General features: G+C 39.3%; 2 protein-coding genes across 7 annotated transcripts in view; both read right to left on the bottom strand.

Annotated features, from left to right (window-relative positions):
- SNX14 (sorting nexin 14) overlaps positions 1-6662 on the bottom strand; it is a 40715-nt gene extending 34053 nt beyond the window's left edge. For both annotated transcript variants that reach the window (XM_054974267.1, XM_054974258.1), the window contains exons 1-5: positions 6434-6662; positions 3382-3502; positions 1796-1872; positions 1625-1703; positions 665-708 (exon numbers count right to left, since the gene is read on the bottom strand). In XM_054974267.1, the coding sequence (XP_054830242.1) occupies positions 665-708; positions 1625-1703; positions 1796-1872; positions 3382-3502; positions 6434-6555 (443 nt within the window). In that variant the 5' untranslated portion in view covers positions 6556-6662. The remainder of the gene's footprint in view (positions 1-664; positions 709-1624; positions 1704-1795; positions 1873-3381; positions 3503-6433) is intronic.
- Positions 6663-9832: 3170 nt separating this feature from the next.
- The window catches only part of SYNCRIP (synaptotagmin binding cytoplasmic RNA interacting protein), a 21558-nt gene continuing 19515 nt past the window's right edge, over positions 9833-11875 (bottom strand). For all 5 annotated transcript variants that reach the window (XM_054974937.1, XM_054974929.1, XM_054974919.1 and 2 more), the window contains exon 12: positions 9833-11875. This exon is cut by the window's right edge. The gene's annotated coding sequence lies outside the window, so the exon portion shown is untranslated.

Genomic DNA, 11875 nt, shown 5'->3' on the forward strand with positions numbered 1-11875 from the left:
CTTGAAATTAACACACCCAACAGAAAACACACTGCACCCCAAGCTTAATAAAACACCAAGAGGCCTTTAGGCTCCCCCTGGTGTCTTGCTGGGGCAGAGCTTTAAAATGCAAAAATGAGTCCAAGGAAACTCTCAGGCCCCGGGATTAAACATATACTTGAACACGTACAGGATTTTTACCTGTTATTTTAGCTATGCATTTTTTTACTCAGCCATGAAGAAAAAAATCTTATCTGGGCAGCTCAGCCATATGGATGACTGTCATAACACAAGCAGCGAGTTCAACTACAGCAGCTCAAGGTCAACCTTTCCACCAGCAATCAGGAAACAATTCTAGTATTTAAATATTTTCAAAAAGCACAAGTCTTCTGAAGAGAACAGTGTTTCAAAATACAGGTAAGGATTAAACTAGTTTAGAATCCTGGCTTGGGTGGGGGGCTGTTAACCCACACACAGGACTCTCTGCATCACTGGTTATCAGGACTGGTTTTAAATCAGGATTCTTTCTCTGTGCACGGAGGGAAGGAGTGACGTACACATGAGCAGGGTAACAAAACAGCTTCATGCACATCTCTGGCATGTTGCAATGTTGGAATGCAACTACTGTCTCAATTCAGCACACCATTTTTTTTAAAAAAAGAAAGACTTCATAGAAAAATCTTACCTATACCAAGGATAAACAAAATTTTCCAGCACTAGCTCAAACATCTGTGTAAAAAAGAACCATGTAAACATGATCACTGAAAGAAAAATGCTGAACGTGTATGCCTTAGCTCAGGCTATTAACATTATCCAAGATCAGAAGGATGCAAAATTCAAAACACTCCCACCCTCCCAAAAGCTTCAGGAAAGCAGATATTTGTATCTCCCTGCCCGTCTTTATGAAACTCTTAAGCTTCCACTCTCAGAGTTGACCAGGAGAAAGACAGACAAATAAATATATTAAATAAATTTTAAATAACCTTTCTTCATAGACATCTTAATTATGCAATATAATGGTATATTTCTCACATCAAGTCCTCCTAGTATTCTTAAGGGAATTCTCTGTATCCCTTGGCATCTGGGAAAGCAGAAACATGCTAGCTGGTCACTTTGAATAACGAGTTTTGCATAGCAACAGATGGATGCATCATCACTGGTGGAATAGCTCCTTATTTCCTGTGGCACAGGTGGCGTTCTGCTCATGGGAAGGGGCGGAATTACTTGCATAAACCTTCAGTTCTGTAAGTACCTTTAGGCATTTGCTTTAAAGCAACATGTTTGTTTGAATCAAAAGGCTGGGCGGGGGGGGGGGGGGAGGCTGATAACACAGATGAATTTTTCCATGCAGTCCCATCAGAACTTTTAACTGGTAAGAGTTGTATCGCTAAAGTGACTAATAAACTGAAATGATTTTTTTACCCAGGGAAATAGTGGATGTAAAAAAATGGACAGCATAAGAACAGAAAGTGTTGAAATGGACAAGAATTTAACTATTTGACCAGAATTCTGGCCCTCTTTAGAAATACTTGCCTTCTGATAATGCTCAGAAAAATATGTGCAATTTTCTAGTATTCCTAGTAAGAATTATTTCAACTAAAGAAAAAAAAAAGCAGAGTGAGAGCGCAATACATACAATATTTACCTCTGCTAGGGATGCATCAACTTTAGAAGGGACTTTCAGGTCTAGCCATGGCTGATAGCTTTCTAGCAGTAATACGGGTCTATATAGAAAACACACATAGAACATATTGCCTTGATCTTTTATATTATAGTACAAAAATGCAATAATAAAAAACACTGCCCGTTAACTTACCTATGCCTTCTACATTTGACTTTACCACAAACGGTACACCCATGACCTTGGAGAAGTCGATCTTGCAGGTCTAATGGCTAACAGGAGAAAGAACATTTTAAGCTTCAAAATCTTTAGTCAGAAGTTACTACTTAATCATACATTGTGAATCATATGTAACATTTTTATTCGTTATAAAAGCCAATGTGTGTATGTGGTACCCTCAAGGCAGAGTTGACTTATGACAACCCCTGGTGGGGTTTTCCTGGCAAGAAACTATCAGAGGTTGTTTGCCTTTGCCTGCCTCAGCAACCCTGGTCTTCATTGGAGGTCTCCCATCCAATTACTAACCAAGGCTGACCCTGCTTAGCTTCTGAGATCTGACAAGATGAGGCTCACCTGGGCTATCCAGGTCAGGCCATAAAAGCCAATATCGTTAGCAAATTTGCACAGCAAACGTTTTGTACTTGGGTGCCTCTTTCTCTGCCTGGCTCCCTCTGTATCTTTCCAACTGCTGCATGCAAATATTCCACCAAGGATAAATCTCACCAAAGCAGGAGCACTAACAAATTGTGACAGGAAAGATGGGGGGCCAGGAAGAGGGAAGATCCCCCTGCTCATGCTCCTTAAGCATGTTACACCAAGTCTGCCTTGCCTTTTAAAATAGCACCTGCCACAATGCCAGATGTTTCTGATAATGTAAAAGATAGTTCTGCCTGCTTCCAAATCCTCTCCCTGCCTTCATGCCACCAACTACACACTAGTGCATATTAATCTACATACTCTGAAAATATGAGATACGCGGCAGGTATGAGGCCAGTTCACACAGCCACCACTGTTCTCGCCAGCAGGACTTCAATAGCAGGGCCGATTCCAGACGACTAACCTTAAGTCGCCTCATGCCGCCCTCTTCCGGATCGCGACGGGGAAAATGCGAAATATCGCGTTTCCTCGCGCGAGTTTTGCACGACGACGCGCAAAACTCGCGCGAGGAAACGCGATATTTCGCATTTTCCCCGTCGCGATCCGGAAGAGGGCGGCATGAGGCGACTTAAGGTTAGTCGTCTGGAATCGGCCCAGGTGAGCAGGAATGTCCCTCCTTTGCACAATTACAAGCCTCTCTCTTATGTGTTTTGTTTACTAAATTTTTTGGGCCACCTTTCAACATCAGCAGCAAAAAAGATGCTCTTACATATGTAACTACAGCAGATGAGAGATTTGGGTTTGCAGACATTCTGTACCGTGCAGGTCAAAGTCTACGGAGTATCAATAAACTGAGCATATGTTACCTATAAAATATCTAAAGGAAAAATATGCTGCGCTTTGAAGTTCTATGCATTTTTTACATGCACATATGCTCTGTATCTTTTAAATATATGTGTGTGTTCAATAACTAATACTACCACTACTAAGGGCTGACAAATAATTTAGTTGATTAATCATATGACTGTAACCCAACTGTTTAAACACACATTTCAAAACCTCAGTAGTAATAAGTTATGAGTCCAACCTACACAGTAGCAACCACAACTAAAAGTAGCTCTCACTGATTAATAAGTAACTTTAAGTTAAATTGAATATGACAAATCAATAAAACTAGAAGTTACCTTGGTTTTACACTTTAGCATGAACAACACATTTGGGAAGAGGTAGTCTGGACCAAATAAACAATAAAATGCGACAACTCCAGCCACAAATGACCAGAAGATCAGTAGGATGTGAAAATACCTCAAAATAAAAAAGAAAATAATTAATACAACTTTTACAAAATAGTACCGTTATGTTTGAACTTTGAAATAATGATAGAATCCAAAGGATTATTAATAAGATTCTACTTGTGGAACAGATTGCTCCACCTAGAGCTGCCAATTTGCCACCTAGAGAGCCAGTTTGGAGAAGTGGATAAGAGCAGGGGACTCTAATCTGGAGAACAGGGTTTGATTCCCCGCTCCTCCACTTGAAGCCAGCTGGGAGACCTTGGGTCAGTCACAGCTTCTCAGAGCTCACTCAGCCCCACCTACCTCACAGGGTGTTTGTTGTGGGGATAATAACAACATACTTTGTAAACTGCTCTGAATGGGCATTAAGTTGTCCTGAAGGGCAGTATAGAAGTCAAATGTTGTTGTTGTTATTATTATTATTATTCAGGGGGGACCTGAAGATCTCCTGGAATTACAACTGATCTCTAGACTACAGAGATAGTTCACCTAGAAGAAATTGCAGCTTTGGAGGGCAGACTATATGGATTACATCCCTTGCTGAGCTTCCTGTCTAAACTCTGCCCTTCCCCATCATCACATCTCAAGTCTCCAGGAATTTTCCAGGTGGGAGTTGGCAACCCTACTTGACTCCTCCTTTCAACTAAATCCTAAAATTCTTGTATTGTCTCTCGATTTTTCAATTAGAGCATCTTTTCAGCTGAAGCTTAAAAAGAAAGATAGTAATGAAGTACTAACACAAATCATCATGATACTGCTTGCTGATACCTACAGATAGGATACTGAGCCAAAACAGGGCTAATAGAATTGCATTCCATTAACACATCAGAAAGGCTTAACACAGAAGGCGGCACAGGAAAAGACGGTAACGATTATCAATTTTACTAAAAGTGCAAAATTCTGCAGAACCATTAAATGATAAAAGCTTGTATTTTATACCACTTTGAGGGACTTGAATGGAGTTCGCATTATTCTCAACGCCTAAAATGACCACCATTTCTGAAGTCAGGAAAGAATTTTCCCTCAGTTCAGATTAGTTCATGTAGAAGGTTGCTACAGTTCCTTTTTGTCACAGTTCTGAGATAACTGCACTGTGGAAACCTTTACATGGTGCTCTCCCTTTCTGGAACACTGCCATCTGAATTACATTGTCTGATTTGGGGCACAAGAAGAAAGGATGCATTGTTCATGGAGTTCTGCATTAGAATAATGACATCCATTTCCTATGCTGTCTAAAACAATACAACTTGTAAAGTCCCTGGACAGCAGGAATCCTGAACAGTTATTTTCTGGAAAAAGCTGAACACTCAAAAGATATTTGTTATTCTAGCTTCTTAAAAGCTACTTTATAAAATGAATGGAGAACTGACAAATTTCATCACTAAAAATCCATTTCAAAAGTTGTATCAAAGTATATAACTAGTGATGCTATACAGAAATTTACTTTGGTTTCAATAGGGCATCTGAAAACAAAGTAAACCTTCAAGGCCAGTAGACCAACAAGAATTTCCAGGATATAAACTTTTGAGAGTCAAGTTCCCTTCATCAAATACATTGAATACTTATACCCTAGAAATTTTGTAGTTCTTCAAGGTGCCATGGAACTCAAATTTTGCTCTTGTACTACAGATTAACAAGGCTACCCACCTGCAACTGTAAATCTTGTGGTTTTCAAGTGCTAGAAAAGACTGGTTTTTGTTTTCATGTCAGTTCCAAGAGTTGAATGAAAATTACTAACTGAAATGGAAATTAAACTAAGGAGCTTGAGACTCAGGGACAATCCCTAGCTTGTACCTATTCCTTGCTTGTTGGCAAGCATCCTGACTAAAATAAGAGTTTTTTGCCAGCTACCTACTTACACAAACACACACAAACTAACATATGAAGGGTTCAGCAAGTGAGGACCTATCACATGGACTGCACAAAGCAAGCTCTAGTGTAGGGATCAGCAATCTATGGGTTCAGTAGGGAACCAAATGTAGCTCTTTTTAAAAGAAAACAAAATCTTTAACAGTGCAATCCTAAACAGAGAAATCAGTACGCTTAGACTGAGTAATTCTGTTTAGGATTGTACTATAAGTTAAGGTATACTGCAAGAGCAAGTGGGATGCTAGAATAACTAGCACGTGAAAGGAATAGCAAACAAAGAATTTTATGGGCCTAAATAACTTATTAGATATGCAGAACAGAATGAAAGAAGGCTAGTAATCCAGCTGCAAACCATGTACATGCCAGTGTGCTAAAATAATTGTGTACGAGACTCCTGTGTGTATCTATTCCCTATTGTGAAAACTACATTGCCCTTCCTAACTCACAACAACCAGTGTTTGGGCTGCAGAAACGTTACAGATTATTTTAAAAAATGTCAACTACTGGCAATATTACGTTGATATTTTCAGTTATGAAAATAGGCTCTTACACTGGTTGCCTGCCTCATTGTTTTTCTGGATTTTGACAGAGTTTGGTTCAATTAATAAAAAGCTGCTAAATCCTGCTCTAGCGCATTAAGGTTTATATTAGAACAAAAACTTTAGCCTTAAAATAGTTTCAGGTGAATAGGCATGTTGGTCTCTGGTAGAAGAGTAAGATTTGGATCCAGTAGCACCTTCCAGGGTACCCTGGAAATCTAGTTGGTCTCTAAGGTGCTACTGCACCCGAATCTTGCTGTTCAGTCTCAAGGTGTCACAAGACACCTATTTACTTTTATAAGCAATTCAACCTCCGACAGCAGCAGAATACATCCGCTCCCTCTTCCTTATCTCGGGTTATCACAGTCCATTCTTCAGTCTTCCGAGTTTTTGAAAAGAAAAAAAAATCTTCAAAAATCCACCAAGATTCTGTGACCGCGAACTAAACGAACCCGGTAAAAGCCCAGTCAAACGCGCCAGTGGCCCTTCTGCGACCAGGACCCCCGTTCCCTTGCGAGCAGCCCCAGCCTTACCAGCTTACGGCACTGAACCCCAGCAGAATACAGCAAAGGAGAGGATACTGGCGGCAGATCTCGCGCAGCACCTCCACCGCGCGCAGGCACAGCCTCTCCCCGCCTGCGCGCAACCGCTTCATCCTTGGCAACAGAAGGCACGCGACTCTCTTCCCGCCATGTCCTGAATGGGGGGGGGATCGCGACCACCCCTCCTCCAAACGCTGGAATGAACTCGGGCGCTTCTGGTTTCCCTCACGTGACCTGCACCACATGACCTACCTTCGTTCCACGTGAACGATACGTAGGTCGACGCACAAAAGGCGGGACAATGGCGCCCTATTTCTACGTGAGAAGCGGCACTATGGGAACGCTCTACGGCTCGTTTGACCCCTTTCCCCACGGCTTTTCCATTAAAGAAAAGGTTCCCGTGTGTTTCGGAAGGCGTCAGAGTCGGGAAGGAGCTCCTTCCACTTTCCTCCCCGCTACGGACTTATCTATCCGGTGGACCCTAGAAAAGGCTGCCCTCAGGCACCGTCCCCCCCTTTAGTTCAGAGGACATAAAATGGCGGCGCTGAGCTCCCCTTTCCTGTTTATTGTGAGAGGACCATTGATCTTTATTTTACCCGAGAAGCGCTTAGTGAATTGTCATGAGGTAAAGACTGTTACTAATACTGAAGATCTCCTAAACCTCCCTTTGCATCAAAAGCGAGATCCAGGTTGCAGCTTCTAGGACACTTGAAAGAGGTCTGTAATCAAAACGTTTACGATTTATATTGGACGTCCGTGGTGGGTAAGGGTTAGAACCCGTTGGAAGACCAATAGCATGCTTGCTATTGGTAAAACATCGGATTTCCAATCCCAACTACTGCGATGAACACCTAGTTAGCAGGACTTGCTCGGAAACAAACCGCGCACAGCATGAAGATGCATATTAATAAGAAACGTGACCATAGTTTCTGGTTTCAGGAGACACACACACCCTTTCAAAATTAACCCTGCGTTATTTTTCTATCCCAAGGCGGAAATCAAAACTAAAAACTAGTATTACTTTCCTACCACACCAGGATATTTCACTTTATTTTACACATCACATATGGAACAGAATAACTGTCCCATTAACTCTTGCACTTTTTATGGACATATCCAAAATGGCAGATTTTTGAAAACATGGCTATGGGGAAGACCGTATTTAGGAAGATTCATGTAGCACTACACTAAATGAAAGTACAGTTGCATGCTGAAAGTAAAAGCTGGGCTAGTCACACCCCTTAATAGAGGGTATGTAGGTAAGATGACTCTTTTAATAGTACTCCCCATCTCATAGCATACATATGGCACAACAGTGTAAAAAAAACCCAAAACCTTGCGATTTCTTGGATCAGTGGTATACCTAGCACAACCATTTTCTATCCAAACTGTAAAGAGTTGAGCATATCTCTGCCTTGTCCTTGTCATAAGACAACTAGTGATTTACTCATTTCAGTAATTCAGAGTTCCAAGTTTTTGTATTTACTAAAACAGTTATCCCATCTCCCCCTTTGGGTGGTAGGGGGTTTTCTAACCCTTTTTAACCTGAAGAGCTCAAATGAACTTGACAAGCTTTCCCACTTTTGTTTTGTTAGTCCTAAACTCAATACTGAATTGTGATGCTGTATTGGGAATTAATTATCCTTCAATATTTCATGGCCTTCTAGTAACCACCACCACCAGACATATTGAGGCTCTCACTGACAAATGCTGAAAAAAGCACCAATCCCTTCTTGTTACTTTGCATCTCCTCTGCCCACCTGCTGTGCCCCCCTTAAGATCTCCTGCAGGCCATACTATCAAGCATAAAATATTCATACTTTGTAGGATAAGTACTTGTGGTTAATCTCACTTCTTCCAAGTAACTTAATTTATAAATGTCCGATTCCTTTAAAACAACTACAATACTTCCTGAACATCTATATCACTCATCTGTTTGCTTAGGAGCAGTGCACCACTTTCCAAATGAGCAGTTTTGGTTTATCTTCACAACTATGTTGTACATTTACTTACCTGTCATTCATTGCCTGTATAACATCTATAATATGACTGAGCAGCAACCATCTTCACTGGACAGTTCTCAAATGCAATTTTAGAATGAAAAGCTTTTATGCATAATAAAGCTATGTTACATGAGGTTGAGCAATGTTTATGATAAACTTCTGATTTAACAAATCTGAAGAGTTCTCTTTTCTCTATCTTTGTAGAAAATTCTAATTTTTTTGTGACGTATGGCCCTCCTATAATGGATTATTTGTCATTTAGAGAGCCACAATGTCTACAAAACCATCATGTAGTTTTTATTGGCTCACGAAAGTTGGAACACAGTCGCATTCAGAATATTGTCAGACTTCTGCTTCAGCCACAGCAGTTAAACCCAAAATGCCAGTTCTCTTCAGATAATGGCTGTTTCATTATGAACTTATTACTATCTCGTTTTTAAAATGTTTACATTAGTCATGAATATCAAGATGTCTCATGCCAATATCTTTTTGATTTGTGCTATGATAAAGAATGTTTGCTCTAGCCACTTCTCACAACTCAAGAAAACTGAACTGAGGGAAACTGAAAACTTTCAAATCTAAACATGCTATAAGAATTCTTTGCCTTGCAAAGAATGTTCAAGGTATATACTGACAGTGTCTCTTTAAACAGCATGTGTATTCTCTGCTCCCCCATGGCTAGTAGTTAGACCAAGTTATGGAAAGAATTCCATAGAACTGATTTTTTTGACATTAGAAATGAAGGACAACTTAACGCCCTCTCAGAGCAGTTTACAAAGTATGTCATTATTATCCCCACAGCAATAATCACCCTGTGAAGTGGTTCAGGCTGAGAGAGCTCCTAGAAGCTGTGACTGACCCAAGGTTACCCAGCTGGCTTCAAGTGGAGGAGTGGGGAGTGGGGAGGAGTGGGGAATCAAACCCAGTTCTGTAGATTAACCACTACACCAAACTTGCTGTACACCAAAATGTACCTTTCCCTCACCATTTTTGTATTTACTCCAATCTCTGAAGATTGAAACAGTTAATTTGCAAAAGCTATTTATAGCATTTTTTTTCTGGAAGAAAAAGAATTGATACCAATAAACAAGTAGAATTAATGCTTCTACAAGGTAGCTGCCTCAGTATGACATGTTCTATTCACACGTGTACCCTATGCCTAGCTCTGAAATAGTCTAATACTAGTACCCAAATTAAAGCTATATAAAAGCATATCCCCATCACTTTGTTAGCTATGAATGAAATTTCATTTCATTTACAGAACCAATTTTAAAAGTTTTCAGTATTAACACTTCTTAAAAGATAAATTTTTCACAATACAAGTTTCCACATGCATTTTTACTGTAGTTTTTTTCATTATTCTGCTAAAAAACTGCACCAATGTCAGAACAGTGCAAATAATATTTAATTGTAAAAGTCATAATGGCTTGAATTCATAATTAAGAACGCTGTCAAGATTCTTGTTACTTATTACTCACCATTGCTTACAAACTATACTGATAACATTCAGTCAATTTCAACATGCATCCCGCCCTCCAACCCATTTTCACAGCTGAAGATGGTCACAATTTCAGCTTGCATATTATGAAGTTTCATTTTGCATTAGTATCAACTTAAAACAATTCTCAAAAGATGACCAATTGATCATTTCCCCCCTTTCCCCAAGCCATAATTAGCAATACTTGCACACTTATGAAAAGTTTGTTTTTCAGCAATGGAGAGAGATGGAAGATGCAAGTCAGAAGGTTTCTCCTTCTTCCTACACCTCCATTAGCTATCAAGACAAATTTGGCATAAACAGCTTGACAGTGTTCCTTATAAGACTATGACAGTAAAGATGCCAGTTGGCACAACAGCCTCATTGAAGGGAGCATTTAAACCTCCTTGGCCCTGGGGCTGCCAGCACCAAGGATTACAAATAAATCAGTTATATTTAAGGCTACATTTAGCAAATCTATGTTCCATAAGCCTCATCCTATCAAGTTTAAGATTTTGGAAGCTGATGCAACACTCATGTTTTATGTTCAATTATGGAGAGTATTACTTCATCATGGGCAGTATATGAAACTGTGGCAGTTGGCATCTCAGTAAACAATGACTATACCATTTAGCCACTTAGTTTCTTTCTTAACTAGCAAGGCACATTTACATATTCCCATGAATACTTGACACATTTTAAATTACACTTTATGTCCCAGCTATCCCAGTAATTGACATACAATATACTAAAATGGTTTATTAAGGTAACAAAAAAATCAATTAATGTGAGAGACAGACTACTGGAAACCACTATTCTAAAAAATGTAAATACAAGTAAACATACTGAAATGTGTGTGCAAGAGTTTTTAAACCAGAAGATTTCTGCACTAACACACATTTATATTAATGACACATAAAAAAAATAAAAACTTTATTACAAAAATAAGTTACACTTGCCTCCAGCTTACAGTATAAAACAATTTTATTTGCAGGAATGCAAAATGATTGTTTGCAATGAGCATTTAACATATGACATCTACTTTTTGTTAAATTTTTCATTTACTGGGGAACTGGTGTGTATAAAACCTTAATTAGGTGTCTCAGTTCTTACTGTGGTGCCTACAGATATGTAACAACTGCAGTATCCCTTTGGGGAAGGGTGTAAGGGAAGCTCTTTATGTCAAGCCCATACCAAGTCATAATTATTTTATCTATGCATGTTTGGACTTGACAGAACTTTTTGGAAGGGTGATTCAATAGAGGATGTTTCACCACTTAACACTCACTGTCATCAAGGTGCTTTAGAAAATTAAAACATAGCACAAATGATTGTATTCTACTCTACAGGTTATCATGATCTGCATAAAGAGAAAATGGAAAGCTGATCTGCCTGTTTTTACAGCAATCAGCAGTAAGAAATGTACTAATGAGAAAACATACCGTTACCTAAAAAGCTAAACTACAGCCATATACTATTTTCTATGATTTATGAAAAACTTCAAAATATCCAAATGTCAGGCTTCACTGTACAGTTGTCAGTTTTAGTCTGACCTTTTATAAAGGGACACTGCAGTATTTAGTACAAGTTGCTGATGCACTTTTTTGAACATTTGATGTCTTACAAAAAGTAACATCTCGCTAAACTATTATACATCCAAATAACTACAATATCTGAAGAAGCAAGGCTGCTTTTTCAGCCACAAAATACGACAAAAGCAAGGCCTGTTATGATGGACATGAGGGACTCTTACAACGCCTCTGAAATTAAAGGCAACTAAGAATGTTACATTTGGTATATATTTTAACCCTCATGTCATAATTAAACAAGCCTTGGTTTTATCTACAAAGATTTTCTATGTACAGTACAGATAGGGTATAGTTCAATCCTCTGCTACTGAGGTAGTTAACCAACCCTTTAAAAAAGGTTCTGAAAAGAACCACTATCTGGAAT

Source organism: Eublepharis macularius, chromosome 1, assembly GCF_028583425.1.
Source record: "Eublepharis macularius isolate TG4126 chromosome 1, MPM_Emac_v1.0, whole genome shotgun sequence".
Lineage (NCBI taxonomy): Eukaryota > Metazoa > Chordata > Lepidosauria > Squamata > Eublepharidae > Eublepharis > Eublepharis macularius.